This window comes from Aplidium turbinatum, chromosome 2 (assembly GCF_918807975.1).
Source record: "Aplidium turbinatum chromosome 2, kaAplTurb1.1, whole genome shotgun sequence".
Lineage (NCBI taxonomy): Eukaryota > Metazoa > Chordata > Ascidiacea > Aplousobranchia > Polyclinidae > Aplidium > Aplidium turbinatum.
Genome location: NC_137473.1, coordinates 12655955 through 12675393, shown reverse-complemented (window position 1 = coordinate 12675393; position 19439 = coordinate 12655955). Strand labels below are relative to the sequence as shown.

Below are 19439 nucleotides of genomic sequence, written 5' to 3'. Positions count from 1 at the left end.
ATCATGACAAAAACGAAAGACATAACACAAAAGCATAACATTCCTTTGTCATCTGACATTTCTACTCCTTCTAAACCTCCTCCTACGGTCAGAAAAAAAAAAGAACCAGTCGAGACCCTCTCTTCAACCGCCCTCTCAGTCGTCCTCGGTGGTAGGGATGACTGATTGCAGCGGTGGGTCTCACTAGCACAGTACAGTCGTAGATCATCTTTGAAGAAGTTTAGACAGCCAAGGGCGTAACAACCCACCTTTAACCCGTCCCTCTCACTCATCTGCAACGGCCTGATGCCGGAAGAGTGATTGCAGCGGGGGATCTTCAACCGTCCCTCTCCGTCGTCCCACTCGCCCTGGGATGACAGGATTGCAGCGGCCCATTCCAAGATGACTCTGGGGTCAGCAAAAGCTACCCTCCCTATGGCCGCTCCTCTCTGGCATCTCCGCCAAATGAGATGTCAGACTGCAGTGGCCCGTTTTCTCCAAACAAGTGGCCTTCTTCAAGCGGGCAACAAGAAGATACACACACACAAACAAACTCAAATAAAATTAAAAAATAAATTATCTACCAAAACGCGCTAGTTCTCATGCTTGACCCGCCATCTCCTAGTCTGCTCCAAGATCAGCAAGAGGAAAGTCGAGACAGGCAGATCAGCTTGAGGCAGCCACTAACCAAACATTTACATCCACAAATTACCATCTACCGCGGTGGGTCCCTTCGGTCGTAGTGAGTCCCTCGCCTCCCTGGTAGGTATCTTCCATGTAAGTATGGTGTGCCTGCTGAGTGTTTGGGTGTGTGGACGGCTCCCGGAGCGGACGCACTAATGATGAGACAGGAAACAAATCCATTTTATATGGAAAATTGTGAACCTGCAAGATGTAGTGGTATCCATCTTAAACTCTGAGCGTTGCCCGACAAAAAAAAAATGTTGAACTGGTCAGGGAAAGTAAGACGAAAAGCTCCAGGCGGGCTCTTTGCAGTTTAGTGAACCTTACTTTAGCGGGTGGCATAAATTTCGACCGGTTCTGCATTGAATTGGAAGAGTGGACCGCTGGCACTTCGCCGCCCAAGAGGACACGTCCTCGCAAACCACGCTTCAATCGTGGTGCCTGGGCTCGCGCGGCTCGCCGTCGTTCGAATGGGGGTTCTCCTCGGTCGGACGGCGGGGGTTCGCGCGGGAACGGAGCCCGATATCGTAGGGGCGTGAGGTTGCGAGCCGCTTTCTCGTGGGACGCGAAGAGAACGGTCCGCCGGATCGTTGAAGGAAAAAACAGTGACCGTCGTTGCGAAATCCCACCTCAAGAAATTGAGGAGAGATTTCGACGCGACATGACCGCTCCTAAAGCTGGGAGTTGCTCGCAGATGGCCGAGTGGATGAACTCCCACCGTTACGAGCATGATAATGTGAACCTCTTCCCCGTCGATGACGGTGAAGGTCCCATTACGGCCCGGGAAGTGGAGGCGGTCCTCCAGTCGCTTGATGTCGGTTCCGCCCCTGGTTCTGACGGATTGTTCTACGGTTTCTGGAAGACCCTGGACCCAAGAGGAGGACTCTTGGCCAGCCTTTTCGAGACCTGCAGGATCAACCGTCGTGTACCGGACCAGTGGAGAACCAGCAGGATCACACTCATATGTAAAGACCCTGAGGGTGACCTGCACGACGTCAGCAACTGGCGGCCCATCTCCATCTGCTGAAACATTTATAAAATCTACGCCGCCGTATTGGCTCGCGCCTGCAGCGATGGGCGGTGGAGGAGAATGTTATCAGCCGAGAGCAAAAAGGATTCATGCCCACAGAGGGCGTCTATGAGCATGTGTTCATGCTCGACACCATCCTCTCGGATGCACAGTCACGCAAAAGGCCTGTGTCGGTTGCGTTTCTGGACATTCGAAACGTCTTTGGCAGTGTCCGGCACGAATGCATAGCCGAGGTCCTGCGTCATTTCGACGCCCCGACAGACCTTATTGAGTGCATCTCCGACATATACGTCGACAACACCTGCACCGTCCGCTGCGGCAATGGTGAAACCGACCGTATCCCTGTGGGGCGGGGAGTCCGTCAGGGCTGCCCGTTGTCTGGGCTGCTATTCAATTTGCTCATCGAGGTGCTCCTCAAGGGCGTTCGTGACAAAACGGATTGCGGCTACAACCTTCCTGCCAAAGAAGATATTAAAGTACGTTGCATGGCCTATGCGGACGACATCTGTCTCGTTTCTTCCGATCGCCAGCAGATGATCTCTCTCCTATCTGCTACTGAACCCTTCTCTTCCTGGTCCGGGCTACGGTTCAATCCACGCAAGTGTGGCACCCTGTCCTATGGGAAAGTGTCGGCGTCCCGTCTGCGGGTCGATCCGAAACCTTTCTCCCTTGCTGGGGAGGAAATTCGAGTCATCCCCAAAGGCGAGACGTATAAATACCTAAACAAACAAAACCTTCTTCGATCCGAAACCTTTCTCCCTTGCTGGGGAGGAAATTCGAGTCATCCCCAAAGGCGAGACGTATAAATACCTCGGCGCTCGAACCGGCTACGCCTCGGACGCATCCCTAACCCAACCCTTCATCTCCACTCTGGAGAAACACATATCTTCTTTAATGGAATCTTTTCTCACCCTAAGCCAGAAACTTCTGGCCTTCAACTCTATCATTCTCCCGTCCGCGTCATACCATCTGCGAGTGCGGCGCTTCAGACAGTATGAGCTTCTGAAGCTTGACCGACTGGTTTTTCGGTGTTTGAAGGTGGCGTGGCGTCTTCCCAAGTGGGCCTGCAGCGCGTTCTTTTACTGTAAGCCTGCATTAGGAGGTTTGGACATCATGAACTTGTGTCGCGAAAGTGACACGCTTTCGGTAGCTCATGCCTTCAAGATGCTGACATCACCTGACAGCATTGTCTCTGCCGTCGCTCTCGGGCAGCTTAGGCGTCATGCCTGTCTGAGGCTCGGCACTCCAGATCCCACGACTGACCACCTGGTTAGTTATCTCAATAGTGACCCTCTTCCTGACGGCGCCCGTTCTAAACCGTGCCCTACGGGTGAGAGCCTGTGGGGCCGTGTCTCGGCGGCCACCCGTCGCCTGAACGTACGTTGGTCCGCCCGCCCGGATGGTGGCCTTGAGTTAGCCGCGGGGAGCTCCACAATCACCTCTCCTATAAGGAAAAAAGTGGTGCCGACCCTCCATCAACACAATGATTTGTGGTGGAGGAGACAGTGGGAATCCAAACCTGACCAAGGCAAGACGGTCAGTGCCCACTGCCTGTCCGGATTTTCAAATTCCTGGACCCGGCGCCCGGAGCTCCTGGATCACGCGTACCGAGTATTTGCGTACAAAGCTAGATTGAATCTAATGCCACTTAAATCAAAACCAAGCCATGGCCACCGTTACCTACCTGCCATTGGTCGTGCGTGTGGGAAGGCGGAAGAGACTCTCCCCCACATGTTGAATCACTGCCCTACCGTGATGACTGTTGTCACGGAACGACACAATTCAGTATTGAGAGACATCGTGGGGCACTTACCTGCCAAATGGCAACCCAGGCTTGCCATAGATAGTACGGTTCCACAGCACGTGGAAGCGGGCGGTGCCGATCTGCGTCCTGACATTGTCTTGCAACGCCCTGACGGTGTCACGGTCGTATGTGACGTGACGTGTCCGTTCGACAACGGCGCGGATTCTCTTCGAAAAGCCGCCGACAGGAAACACAACAAGTACGGCGAGTTATGTGTCAACATAGAGGAAGACAGGAAGCGCCCTTGCAGGGACGTCCTGTCACTTCCGTTCGTCGTAGGCTCCCTCTGGAGCTATGCCCCGACGACCTCTCGAGCTCTGACGGCCTTGGGCGTTCCTGCTCGTGGGGTAGCAGAGGTGGCTAGAAAAGTGGCTTCCCTCTCAATCGAAGGATCCTTCCGCGTCTGGAAAGCTTGGAACGCCGGCTCACTTGTGGAGGGGCTACGTCATAGAAAAGACGACATCAGCGATCAGAAACTTATTCCCTTATTTATTAACTTATTAACTTATTCCTAATAACGTTGCAGTAAGTATCCGAGCGCGCAAGACAGCAAACCGTTTAGACGTTATAATCTTATAACAATATTGGCTTAAAATTGATCACCTTATATCATCACCTTATTTCTATAAACCAGTGCCATTTCTTTTATATGATACTCCAGTCTCATCAAAAACAATCATTCTAAAGTAAAAAGGAAGGAAATAAAGTACCTCATGTACATTGTGACTTGAGACTGGTTTAATAGCAATTAAGCAATTTCAATCATCACTAGATTCTCTATGTATTAATCAATCAATTGTTTCGAACTGTCATACGCTGCTTTCGCCTTGTAACGCTGTTCTTGCCCGCTCGGATCAACATCGCTTCGTTTTCAATGCATTGATCAACACGATCCCCTGATCAACTCGATGCAGCCTCAAAATTTCTACCCCAATTTTCTATTTTTACCGGTAATGTAACCTATCAGTGCCTCTGGTTTCGATCGCTAGCCTCCCCGACTCAGCTGGGCAAACCTGCCTCAACGTCTGGCCAGTGCACATCCGTGCTCGCCGAATGAAAGCTTACTCTTCTCCAGTAAGTATTAATTACACTCTCACCTATATATATATATACATATTTTTTTTTTTTGATTACAGTATATTGATTAATCGAGCCTCTGCTCCACATTTTTATTGAATATTCGTCTGCCACGAGAGCCAAATTATCCTTAAATGGTTCGACTCTCATCCTCGTGGGAGACCCCAATTTTATACGCTCTGCCTACTGGCAGACCGGGTATAAGAGTCAAAGTACCCGCGCGAAGACGCGTGAAGGAGACGTAGGCGCTGCCCGGCGGTCAATTACTGCCGGTTCCAGCGTCCACACGCGACGGTCGCCCGGTCCGTCGCAGGGCTTCTATCTGGGCTATGCAGAAAGAGCCCGTCTCCCTGGCCCGCTCCGCCATTCTAAATTTGCGGACGGGCCATATAGTGTTTTGATCCACATTCTCCCTCCACAGGTACCTCGACTCCCCAGCCTGGCCCTCGCGACCTAAGCTGGTGGACTTAACCCTCCGGGTGCATCGTCACCCCATAAATCACGCCGCTCCACGCCGCCGCGGGGTGTGGCAGGCCGGTTTCCTAAAGTCTTCGACCTGGCTATGTTTGTTTGTACTTTCTCGCCGTGTCAATCTTTTGTACCGTGAGCTACTGATGCGAATAAAACAGTTCAACACTTTTATTATATATATATATTATCAGTGACGTTCGGTGGTTTAAACCGTTGGGAAAGCAACTTTGAAATATTCAGCAGCAAGGTAGTAGGCACGAAGGGCGTAACCGGACACTTCCAGCGGGGGGTCTGGGGCCCCCCTCCAGAAATTTTTGAAAAACACTTCCAATTTGGTGCGCTCTGAGAGCATTTCCAAAACAAATCAAAAATAAAAATCTGTCAAACTGTGCTTCGCCTATGTCGTGATCATACATTCATTTAATGTTTAGAAGTCATGAACAATCTTAATTTTAATGTTGCATGACCAAAATCCAGTGTTAGACATGGAATAATAGTTGTCTAAATATTTAATTCGTCATGAATGTTCATTCTCAGATATTCAGTTAGGCCTACACTACAAGAACTAACACTTAGGCCTAAACATTACAACCGCAAGCAATTTGTACAAAAAGCTAGATAAGTTTGCCTCCTGCGTATAGAAGCTTAACGAACTAAATATTGCACCCGCACCTGAACGTTCATTGGCGAAGTAACGTTATATCAACGCTGTAAAAAGGGCAAAGGCATGACTATGAAAGCTAGTAGACTAAAGTACATGGCAAGGAGACATAAAAAAACAGCAACAATAGACCTTTCCCGCAGCTCTGTGCAATGAAGCGTGACGTTGAAAACAATCACGCTGGCTGCTTCATTGGCAAGCTCTAAATTGCTTGTGAATACTTGATAACTTATTGAGTAGTTAGTAGAATCTTCGTAAAAACATGGAATCAACGTTAAAAAACAAGGACCTGACTGTTAAAATTTTATTCAAGTTACTTTTGTATGAAAAACAAGCCAAGTGATACAATGATAAGCCACTTATTTAATGTGCTCTAGTACCTACGCATAAGCTATGGCGCTTGAAAGAACTGCTGGTAGTGTGTTAATGTCTAAGCAAAACGCTGTTGGTCTGCAATTCTGATAGACTTGAAATTTCTTTCTGCTTTAGTTACTATGTCTTATAATAATAAGTGAGAATTACTGTTTTATTTGCTACAATAAGTAGGCTAAGTGGTTTTCAGTTTGTCGCCTTTTTTTGCTTCTTTACTTGTGAAAGCAATGCAGTCTATCACTTATGGCCTACTTGCATTGAATATGAACCAACTGAAGTAGGCTAATAAGCTGGACTGCCATTCAATCAGAGCCGTAGCCTATCTTCGTCTGATGGGGCTCCGATACAATTATGAGGCCTCCATTTGTTTCTGTGCTTAGGCTATTTAGAACGTAGAAATGACGCATGTAAAGCTCTCATAAGCTGCACACCACGAAACACCGGTGTCTATCGTTGTCAATTTTTGCTACAATCAGCTTCTGACAAACATTTATTGTTACTATACGCTTATGCCTTGTTTTGGCCGCTTTTTGGCTCAATTGCCCAACGGGTCAATCTATTAATAAAGACGTAAGACACACACTTCGCATTTTCCCAAAATCATCCAATAAAAACTGGATTTCCGTTGAAGTTTGGTGATTACTTTAGATATTATGAAATCAAAGCAACGTTTTAATCTTTTTTTTTTGACTACACAAGGATTGGCGAGTGGTTAGCGCGTTGGGCTCACAGTCGAAAGCCTGCATGTTCGACTCCAGCCACCCGCACTTGCTGTTGTTTCTCTGGGCAAGAAACTTTACGATAATTGCCTCTACCCAGTGATCGATTTCGAGTAATGGGTAGTACCAAATTTAAGTCATAAGTATAGTAGACAACCGGAAACAGACATTGCCGTCGGCTGCAGCGTGGGTCAGGTGTACGTCGGAAGGCGTACACCGATGCATAGCGCTCAAGTCCGCTTTCCCGCAATGCAGGATAAAGATAAACAAACAAATTTCAATTATTTGTTTGTTTAGTGTCTTTGCCGAGACACACCCGCAAACTCTGGAGCGGTGTCGAACCGACGTCCTTTGCGAACAATGCGCAAACATTTTCATAACTCAACCATGCAGTTGCTACATTACTATAAATTGTTTGTATTTAATTAGCGTTTTATAATGTTAAAAAGTTTGCTAAAATTTTAGACAACAGTTACTAGGCTAATAATTTAATGAAATTGTATTAGCCTAACCAAAAAGTATGGTATTGGGGATTCCATTGGCGCTGTAGTCCAATTTAAAATGAATGCATGTGTGTTGCAAACTTGTGATGTGATTATTCCTATTTCGACAGAAAGTAATAATTGCCAAAAATACATCGGCCTATGCTGTCTCATTCTGTCTCAATATATTAATTCCATAAAAACAAAAGAAGCCGAACCAAACACAAACAGTGGCTAGAAACCTGCAGTGACCAAAAGCATAGGGTAAGCTAGGACAAAAACATCAAGTAATAAACGGAAAAGCTGCATGAAAAAAATATAAGTGTAGATTCTAAATGAAATGATAACACGCTTAGGCTACCTACTTTATGTTGTTACTGAAATATTTTAAAACAAAATTTATCAATGCGAGGTCCTTTTGTTCAGTGGTCCTGTGCAGTTCGTTATAGCGCTGTGCCGGCGGTAGTTAGGCCCATGGGCTAAGGCCCAGTAGTAAATTCAAAATTTTTTTTTTAAATAAATATCTCAATTGTGATACTCAGTCAAAAAAGTACTTTTAGTACAAAATATACGACTAAAATGAGCGATTGTTCGATTAAAACGTTCAAAAACTGTGCTTCACTACTACGATTGCACAGCTCTTGAAGTGGTTTGTTTTCAACGTCACGCTTCATTGGTTGGCTGCGGGAAAGGTGTATTATTTCGGCATTATGATGCTGTGCTGTGTACCGTGACAAGAGACCATTCTGTGCGTATGACCAGTTAGTCTAGCGATTGAACGCATTGACGTCACTGGAAAAGCAACTCTAACCATAACACATCTGATTGGCTAAGCAGCTGGTGACGTTTTGCAAAACGAGTGAGGATTGGATAAAACGAAGGCGTTTTTTGACGTTTTTGGACGTGGGGAAAGCAACTTTGCAAGTTGATTTCCTTGAAGCTTCAGTGGTTGTTTCTGACAGGAGCGTTTGCGTTAATTGGCATTTATAGGCAAGACATGCGGTTTGGTGAGGACTTAGACTACTCACAAGCGTTACGAGTAATTCTAGTCACGAACACATAGTACGGTAATTTTCAAGTTGAAATAGACGTGATAAAAATAATAAAAAGTTAAACCTAGAATTCAGTCATTATATTTTGCATAGTTTTTGCTCAGGTAAGCACTGCTTTCCTTGCTTTCCCTCACCGATCGTCACTGTATATTATATATTATAATTATATTTATATATATATTAATACATAGGCTATAATATAAATATATATAATTCATATTTTATTATTTAATTTATTCATATTTAATATAATTCATATATATTATTATATGTAATAAGTTATAATATAATAATATTATATTTAATATTTCATAATGATTCTATTTGAATAAGAGTACTGATGAAGCCGCCTTTACGGCGGCGGAAGCTCTACCAATAAATTTTTGTAGTTACCAAACCAAACCTGGTTGATTTTTTATTGATTATACGTTTGGTTGAATCCCTCTACATGGATCCTACAATTATTTATGATTAGCAATTCCCAAAACACTGAGAAGCCAGAACTGAGGTTAAGAGTCTGCAGAAACCTTTTATTACTATTCAAACAATTGTTGAATTTGGCTTACACCATATCTCGTAATTCAAGATTTAACGATTATGTAATGTTTCACAGGCTTGACAAAGGTGATGCAATCTTTGCTTATTTCTAGCAACAGTCCTTTACGTCAGACGGCAAGATTTAGTAGACCTGAACGGTTTTATGTGACATTTGATCCCTGCGTTTGATTTGTACAGAGATTGTCCGGAACACCTTCCTTATTGCCTCTCCTCTCCTGTAAAATTTCTTTTTTGGTTACCTACGTTTATGCCAGTGGATAAATAATTATTTTAATTGCAGGGGCAAATTTATTGTCTTTATTTCTAAGAAATCTCCTTGTTTTTTACTTGAGTCCTCATTTTCAAGCATGTTTTCGCGCCGAGATTTTGTGTCATCACAAAAAAAAGCAAACAGAGAGATCTGTGGTGATATAAATCATAATTAAAACATAGAAAAATGTAGTAAAACCAACAACAACTCCTCAATTAGAAGTTTATTTCACTAAAACACAGCTAGGTAACTAGGTTGCAAACTGAAAAGTAAAAGCAAACACCAGTATAAAAGCAACAAAAACAAACAGTAACTACAATTTAACTTAAAGCAATATTACGTCAATGCAATGATTGTGTTGTCTGACGCTCCTTCGTAGACCCATTTGCGATTAAGAGTGATAAATGAAAATCAATTGAAGCATAAGCTGGGAAGCAAAACAGGTTATAATTTAATAGATAGAACCGATAGAATCTAAACTATTGCATTGGTCTGAAGACTGTATAGTGCTCATATAGTCAAGGACTTGCTGAAACAGATACTTTCTGGCAAAAAATATGGCAAGTGATCGCTGATGGCTCGTATAAATGCAAAGGTTTGTTCATAATTTATTTTTTCGGTTGTCCTTATTTTGAGATCCATGTTGATGGCAACTCTGTACTCAAGAGAGGCACAATCGCACAGTGCCCAATGATTGTTTGTATTTGTATTGAGCTTTATTTTCACTTAGATAGTAGACTCAAATGGCTTTGTTTAAAGTATTGTGCTACAGCATCTTGGGTTTTATAATTTATAGTCAATATGTAGGTTTTCCAAATACAAATTATGTCTTCAAGGTAAAGAATATCAAAGACATTGCAAGAAAACATTCAGGTACAATGGTACGGTACATGTGTTACACCCAGCTTATTTATCAGAAATGTAGGCTAACCATAGTAACCAACTCACTGATTAAAATATGTTACTTTAAATAATCCAGAGTTTCTTCAGCAGAATTTGGTTGGTTTGGTTTTGAATCTTTATCCTCGGACTGTCAAAGCCTTGAACTTGATTGGTTATTCCTGGTAGTTTCGTATACTTGTAGAAGCTCTTGACACAGGGCCGGTTACCGAAATTGACAGAGTGAAGTTTTCCGATTGTTTAAGTGTTGTTGCCGGGGAATTATTCCATTTACTAGGTGCCGCTGAATGGAGAGCAGTCCTGAAATGCCTTGCTCAAGCACACACCCCGAGAGTAGAACCAGCGCTGCTTGATGTTGAGCCGGTCGCGTAACCACTGAGCTAACGGGGCGGACATTTATTTAAAGTAACATTTGGGTAAGCTTGTAGGGCTTTTGAGCATTAGTGTGGATTATATTACCGAATTTGGCCCGATTGAAATTTTAAAACAAATAATGACTTCAACTAGACCTGAGTTGAAGACTCCAATTTGTTTTAAGTGTGTGAAGCTGTACCATGTAGCGTTAAATTTTTTTTTCGATAAGACATTTTTACGCCAGCAAGGTTTTATTTAAACATGCTAAATTATTGTGAGGAAAAATCTTTACCATTTTTTAAGAGCCATTCTATATAGGGTCAATTTGAGTATTTGCGACCATCAAGGTAATTGCAACTTCACAAATTTGTATATATTTTGCAATGGAATTATTCTGACAGAAATATAAAAAAAAGACAGTTTATCAATGATGTTATTTCAAATTGAAGTTTTATCTTTTTACGCTAACTATGTGACTTGATTTTTGGTTTTCAAATTGCGTTTTTAAAAAACTTTTTTATATAATAAAAAAATGGCATCCTGACTTTTAAGCGGCATAAAAATAAATATGTCAACAAAAAGTGCTTTTATCAGGGTCTTCATATTGTTGCTATCGTCGCATTATTTATTGCCCTTTTTTATGGATTGTTCTATTAGGCAGATTACGCAAAGTTATCCGTCAGAATGACAGTGGTGTTTGGAATTAAAACTGTAATCACAAAATGCGCTATTGGTAATTTTCTATAAACTTGGTGTATATGAGGGATGTCAAAGTTTTAAAATAGCTCTATATATACTTCAGATCCTAATCTGCATTGTAATACATACGGTAAGCCTCAACACAGTCTAAACTGGAAAAGTTATTTAACTTCAAAATTAGAGCTGTTCAATTTTTTTTACTGAATGAAATTGGCATAGGCAAAGTATTTATTAAGTTGTGCAAAAAATTATGAAGTTAATCTAATCTCAATCAGATATAAAAACACTAGCTTGGTTGCTCAGTGGTTAGGGTGTCTGTAAGTTGGTTATAGATTCGACATCTTGTATAGTCATATGTACTTGTTTTAAAATTACCAATGTTTTACCTGTTTTAAAATGATTTTGATTCTCATTTTTGCTTGGCACTAAAGATCGGATTTAAGGGATTAAATGTAGGCTACTTAGCTGTGCCGTTACAGGATTGTGGTGATGTTGTTTACTTGGTAAATTTTAGGGGCAACACATATTTGTTTATTGTATTGGATACTGGGCTACATAGAAGCGCATTCTTACTATATTTAAGCTAACATCTGGCTGAATATGTTTTAAATTTAATCTTAAACCCAACCTTAAAAACTTGACCTGGCTCACAAGTTGATGTATGTAAAATCATGGTGACAAGGTATTTGAGATTGCTTATCATTGTACTTCAGGAAGGGTTTTTGATGTTCAGGAGTTAGTTGCAAAACTTTCTGATTTATATCCAGAGGATGTTTGGTATGACGATCCCGATTGGCTTCCAAGCAACACTGGTAAGAATGTGGTGGAAAAGCAAAACTAAAACAAAATTATTGCCATAACATATTGGAGATAATATTCAAACTGTCAATAAATTTGATAGGCAAGAATACTGCTTGTATGAAAAAAGCTTAGGCTGTATATAATATATGTTTTGTATATATATTGTAAAAATATTTTGTTGTGCACCATGGAAGAGGTTTAACTCAGGGATATCTAAAGAAGGGGATACAAAGACTCGCAGCGATTGCCTTGTTCTCATGACACTATCAGGACGGCAGTTTAGCACGTTAAACATGTGGTTCTTTTTAAAACTGCATAAAGTTTTGTAGTGCAGCTTGTACAGTCAGAACTCTACAAAAGACAGTTGGCAAATGTTACATAGAACATATATAAACAATATTTGTGTAGAAAGACAGTTGAAAACTTACTGTACCAGTAAACAGTTTTTTTTACAAAGCCTTTGCAGTAGGCTAGATGTAAAGCAAGTATATATACAGGTAGTTGAATTAACTAGTAACCATGAGCATCCAGTGAGTTTCCAGGCCTGATGCTAATAGCGCAGTGGAGGTTATAACAAGATTTATTAAACTACCGTACTATCATTGCCAAGTTTGATTTTAAGATAAACATAGATTATTTACAATAAACAAAAGCATTTTATTATCAGACGCAAGCCTTTGTATCTCCTTCTTTAGATATCCCTGGTTTGAGTAAGTGAAGTTGTCAAAATAATCGCAATAGCTTAATTAATACAGTACCTGCAAAATGTGACAGGCATTACTTTTATACCCCTTTTGATCATACATTACTAGGAATGTTGTAAGGTTACGTTTTGAATCAAGTAAAAAAACTACTGTTGTTTTCAGGAGGGTTACACGGTCATGTCAATGTGCTGTATGCTTCACTGACAGAGCTCCTAGTTCTTTATCATGCTGAGTTGGAGACTTCCGGTTTTTCTGGTACAGTGTAACTATAATGGTATTGCTTTCACCTAAATGTCAAGTTTCATTCTTCTCATACCCCATTTTGAAATAAAGCGTAATTTTAAACAATTTAGTACTATTTAATTATACATATTCATCGTCACCATATGCCGTCTCCAAGCCGAAGGTTGGCTGCATCACATTCTCCCGCTTCATTTTTTGCTTCTCTGATGTTTGACAAGTCAGCCCACTGTTTTACATCATCTCCTCAAATTCGCCTCCTTCCCTTGCACCTCTTTCCTTTCACTTAACTTTCAATAACTAAGTGGTGTAGCTGTCCTGCCGAGATATGTTCAGCGAATCCTCTCAAGATATGTTCAGCGAATTTCATTTTTAAATCGTTTGCCAAAAATCTTGCACTATTCTTTTCCTACTTGCTTCGTTTGTAATAATATACATGTTTCAGTTAAAAATTTAAAGTATTATTTCAAAGTCTTACACGTTGCAAACAGGGTTTATCTAATTTTTTAAATTTTACATTTATTTGTCGGCTGCGTAGCCGAGTGGTGAAAACGTCTGCGCGACGTACGAAAGAACGTGGGTTCTACACCGCTCCAGAGCACGCGGTTGTGTCTCGGCAAAGACACTTGATGGCATACCGAATAAGGGGAGCAGCTGACTCGAAGACTATTATGTCCCTTTGCTGCTTTTTGTTGTATCGCATCTGTGATCGCAGTGTATTGTACAGCATAGAATAGGTCTCTTTTTCTTTCCTGCAAACTCTTTTATTTTTTATAATGTAACTAGTATGAAATTTCATTTGTATGATACTGATTTGGTATGGCAAAATGCATGAGCTTTCACTATGCATATTGTGAAGTTCACTTGTTATTTATGCTTGTCCTTCACTGATAATTATTCAGAAACGATGGTGTGAAAATCGTCAAAGTGCATGTTTAGATTACCCAAACGTGGGCTAGCTATTAGCATTTACTTTGTGGAGCTTACCGCACATTACATAAATAGATAATAATAATAATAATGTTAGTTTTTATATAGCGCTGTATCCATCGCAAAATGCGGTGCTCCTCAGCGCTTTACAAAGCAGACAGTGTCAATGCAGCCGTATAGAGGCGCAACTGAGTACATTATTACCCGAATCCACTCCACTTGCTCAGGGGTCCACGTCTTTTAGGCGCAGACAGTTAGGCGCTGGTCTAATAGGCGCGCACACTGTGGCGTCTGGATATTTAGGCGCAGAGCACTGTGGCGCCCGGTCGTTTAGGTACTATTCCGGTAAAAGTTTGGTAATTTGCTACTCCAGAAGTACGTGTCCTGTGGAGATCAGGTAGTCTACTGCTCCAATTGCCCTGCATATAAGCCCATGTTGATAAAGCTTTCACCAACGCAAACCTGGACTAACAACAAATTTGTGTGAAAAGCATTGCCGGTTTAAGCAGCTTCACTCACGGAAGCCATGATATAATTTTCTGGCAAGCTGCCAAGCTGATACAATCTGCAGACTTTACTAGGAATAGCACCTAAATGACCGGGCGCCACAGTGCTCCGCGCCTAAATATCCAGACGTCACAGTGTGCGCGCCTATTAGACCAGTGCCTAACTGTCTGCGCCTAAAAGACTTGCTCCCTTTGCTCAGTGCCAAGCAGGAATTAGATTCAGTATCATTTTTTAAAAGTCTTTGGTTTGACCCGACAAGGTATCGAACCCAAGCCTACATATTCAGAGGCGGGCGCACTAACCACTAAGCCACCGATTGCATGTAAAACTTGCAAGCTTTGTTTCAAAAATATTTACGTAATGAAAAGTTTTGTTTTTATATTCTTGCAGGCCGGCATCATATGAACGCATCAGTAAACGTACTTCAAGGCAAGATGGAATATCTAACCGACTCTAATCGTATTCGCCCATCTGATGTGGTTAATGCAGGTGTCGGAAAGTTGTTGTTTTGTTAATTTGGATATACAGTAAAAGGTAAAATTCGACCAAAGCGTGAATGTAGGCTACTGCACATATTCTATGTGTATGGTGGATAAACTGTATATCTCAGATTTAGCACAGATGAAAAAGTAGTAGGCTACTGAATCGTATACTCCATGTTTCAGTACCGTGCAAGAATTGACTCTCCATTTGAATATCTTACCTCCCATGCTGAAAGAGTGCATGGTAATTGTCAATGCCAAGAGTCTTTCTACTGTAACTTTCTTTTGTAATGCGTCTTGGTTTTGCTGATCAACGCAAGTATTTTTAAAGGGAATGATCACATTTTACGGAAATGGACATCAGCTTCCATCAGGTTATCACCAAAAACAACCATGTTGATTTATGGTCGGGGAATTGTTCCTTTAACGTTCGGGTATTGGATATCAGAGTCACTTTTTGTCAATCACGATCCTTTGTTGGTCATCATTATTCTGTGGTCCTATGTTAAAGGTAAAAATAAGCTTTTTAAAATTATAATTTCAGGAGTAGGCTACGATAGCTATTGTGAAATCTTTTTTAAATTTAATTTTAAACTGACATGCTTCGTATTTTTAGATTTTGTAGGGTCTAGCAGACCGCCTATAATTATTCATAAAGCACTTTTGTTTCATGCAAAAACAGTGATTAGCGACTATTATCCTGGTAAACTTGTAATGTATACTAGACCCGACGAAGCAAATGTACGTACATATCCATCGCTGCTTTCAGGGGTTTTCAAACCTTTTTGTGGTGACAGATCCTCTCAAATGATTATCAAGATTGCAGGCCCCTAAACTTTCAAACCATGGGCAAAAACTCTGCAAACATGCTCGTAACTATTCTAAGTCTATACTATACTCATTTTGGTTTTGTTTTCAGCTGTCATCATGAGCCATTTCAGTTATTGGAAGGGGATACAAGAAGCGATGTTTAATTTGTGGCAGAGTCGTTGAAAGGGTTGCTGCAGTGTGAGAGAACAATGTTTCTTTCGGTCATCCAATTTCCAGACATTAATATGATCTCGGCAGGTTAAAAGACTTCGTTAAAGCAAACAAAAGCAGCCAGTTCGGTAACTTGTGCAATTATTGACATAGCTTTTGCTACCCTAATAGCGGTATCTTCAGCATAAGCAATGAGTGAAATAATTTTTTTATCACATGTCGCATGTGATGTGGTTTTTGCAGTTTGTGTTTTTTTTTTAAAAGATTGGTAATTTTTTTTATAACGATGTGTGTATTGAATTCTGCAATGCTGTATTTCTGTTAATTCTACTGTGGTTACCCTTTATGACTAATTTAAGCTACCGTACTGTGAGTAATTTTCAATTTTTCGCTATATGCAATTGTCAAAAACGTGTGTTTATTTCAACACATATTACCGCGTAGCAATCATTGTTATCGACAGTGGCGGCTCGTCATAAGGGACTGCGGGACTGCAGCCCCCCCCAACATTTTTGTGCATATGTGAATTATATTACATATAGATATTTTTGCCATGTTTTTTTTTAAATTTATTTTGCTTGAAGAATTAAAAAAACTCTTAATATTAATTTTTTTTGTTATAAAAAAAAATTTGTGTTACAAAAATTAATTGGCAACTCTGGGTCTGCAAGTTCTGCAGGTCCGGTGTTGCTTGTTCTTTTTTTATGACGTAGGTTTTTCAGAAAAAGGTTTTCTAGCGTCTCTGAACAAGCGCTGTAGGGACTGCAAATAGAACAGACCCTGGTCAGGGATTCCAACTTTGGTTCTCGTAAATCTTTAGGGTAAGCGTGTGGAAGCTATCGGTGATTAGGTGAAGGGATCGTAGGTTACTTTACTTGATCTGTGTTTTGAGAAGTCACTGAGACAGACTAGTTTTGATGTGAAGTAAAGCCAATTACTGTAATTATTGGTGCTCTTGTCCTTTTGGGATGATGACGTCAGCATACGTCACACACGTTGGAATGGACTATTATAAAGGAGGAAGTACGGGGTGGAAATGCACTGAAAAACACCTGAAGGAAATTGTCTCCCATTTATTCATTTGTTGTTCAATTTCAACAAATTTGCTATCGTTGGAAAGCACAAGCATAGATCTAACCAACTAAGTTAATACTAAGTCCCAAAATAGTACTAGCCCCATCTGGTGACCACCTAAACTTGACCAAATTCAAGCCATTATCAAAAGTTTACTTTAAATGATAAAAACATTAAACGACAGCCAATTAAAAGAACATGTTACTGTTTTACTAACCCTAACTCAGTGCATTTATAACTCAGTCCGGTACAGGTTTATAGTTATTTATATTAGGTTAGCCTACTGGTTGATGCAGCCCCCCCATGTTTTGAGATCACGAGCCGCCACTGGTTATCGAGAGTGTAACTTGCGGTTGTTGTAGCTGCGTTGTAACTTGTCTACAGACACTTTGCCCGATAAACACTCCAGCAAATTTCTCTTGAATTATGCTATTTCATCCTGTATATTTTTATAGTTTTCGTCTAGCCTCGTCAAAGCGTAAAGCTCGCCCCAGTGTTTGTGGTTCCTTCACGCTGCATTTACAATGTAACATTATTTGAAGTTTACTTTTTTACGTATTGCCGGCTCACACTTTTCTCTTAATACAGGTGCCAATCGCTAAGTTAATACACGCTCAAGTTTATAGAAGATGTGACAAAAATAAACACTCTCTCACTATATTCTTTGCAGATTGTATCACATATCTGTCCACGTGTTCAATACAACACACTTGAATTTATTTTATGTCTTAAGCGCATATAATAGTAATAACCATGTTTTATTATGCTCATTGCGACAACATACAAACTCAATAGGACGCAGAGAATTAGCTGCTTCCATTATTTTGGCTTGCCATTAAGACACAGTCGCGTGCTCTTGAGCGGTGTCGAACCAACGTCCCCTTAAATGTGGCGCAGACCTCACCGTTCGGCCACTCAAGCTGTAGGTAGAGGCCTGGTCTAACAATAGAGGCCTGACAATATTTTTATCGATTGAAATAGCTGCAGTGCTTACTCAATCGTTTTTTTACAGATTCAACGTAACAATTTGTTGTCTGGTACGTGCTTAGGGAGCGTTCAAATATTACGTAACGCTGTAGAGGCCTGACAATATTTTTATCGATTGAAATAGCTGCAGTGCTTACTCAGTCGTTTTTTTACAGATTCAACGTAACAATTTGTTGTCTGGTACGTGCTTAGGGAACGTTCAAATATTACGTAACGCTGTTTTTCCGAATTTTTGACCCCCCCTCCCCCATGTGACGCCAACGTAACGTTTTTGTCAACCCCCCCTCCCCCACGTGACGCTTTTCCATTACAAAGCCCGTTTTGCCAGTTTATATCAAAATTATGACGTAGAAACACGTGCTGATAAAATATCTTGGTTTGTATGCACCTAAAGCTTACGTTTGAGACATGAAATTTTAGCTATATTCTTTTTTTGGAATTAAAACGTTATGTACCTACAGAAAATGTTTAGTAGCCCACCCGGTTCAACTCAATGGAACCACCCTGTCCACAGCTAACACATTCTCTACTTACTAATTAAAACGGATGTAGTTCAGGCTTTAAGTCAGTGGTTTTCAACCAGGGTTCCGCCAGTAAAGTCTAAGGGTTCCGCATGTTTACATTCAAATCCGAGAGTCTATTTTATTATTATATACATATTGTTTAAATGTAATCAAATATTGATTATGTTTGTCACTATTAATAAATTTTCTACAACTTAACACGTTCGCTGCGATCCCGAATTTTCGTTGTTTTCTTGCGGTGCGATTACCTTTAACTTTCTGCTTTCCCGCCAAATTTTGTCGACATGTTTTCTTCGCTTCAAGGAGTTCTTTCAGACAGTTCGTTTGTACACCGGTGGGTCAAATTGCCGTGAACGTGTTAGAGATCATTTTGTTTTGCCAGTAGGCTATTAGGTTTTTTACAGTTTGTATTTTTATTGTACATAAATAAATCTGAACATGAGTACTTTAATTTAATTAATTAAATGATGTTTTTTGCATAAGGTAATTAAATTATTGAACAGGGGTTCCTCGAGCTTTTGGAATGTTTCATTGGGTTCCGTTGTACCAAAAAGGTTAAAAACCACTGCTTTAAGATACTTTTATTTGCAATTTACTTAAAATAATACTTTCTAAACCGTTCAAAATTTGCAGCCATGAAAAGGGCCAAATAAGGCCAGATTTTTCTGGACTTATTTGCATCAATTTTTTAAAGCCAACTGCAATTTAAAAAGGCCAGATTTTTGGAATTTGGCCTAAAAAAGGCCATCTGGCAACCCTAATATTTTTCACTCACGTCAAAGCAAGCTTTGTGATGTAAGAATGCTGCCTTGCAATTTCGCAATGCGAGGTTTTGAGCACTTAGAACCTTTATGGAATCACAGTAGGCTACCGTAGTTGATACTTGATAGAGATTTTGTTGGTGCTGAATACGTGCTGTTGGATATGATTTCAGCTTAATTTAGCATCCAAACGACGATACCAGCCAGCACAAATAAACTACCGTACTCGTAAGCGTTACGTAACGTTTTGCTTGAACCCCCTCCCCCCGATGTGACGCTAACGTAACGCTTTTCATAACCCCCCCTCGATAGCGTTACGTAATATTTGAACGGTCCCTTACACCATTTCAAGATCA

The 19439-nt window shown here is 41.0% G+C and overlaps 1 protein-coding gene across 1 annotated transcript; it reads left to right on the top strand.

The window, feature by feature from the left end:
- The first annotated feature begins 9882 nt into the window (after window positions 1-9882).
- LOC145788332 (sigma non-opioid intracellular receptor 1-like) lies at window positions 9883-15774 on the top strand. The gene is made up of 6 exons (XM_082600109.1): window positions 9883-10012; window positions 11806-11904; window positions 12760-12852; window positions 14665-14763; window positions 15088-15267; window positions 15676-15774. The coding sequence occupies exons 1-6, from the start codon at window positions 9883-9885 to the stop codon at window positions 15747-15749; spliced, it is 675 nt and encodes a 224-aa protein (XP_082456235.1). The 3' UTR covers window positions 15750-15774.
- Window positions 15775-19439: the final 3665 nt, after the last annotated feature.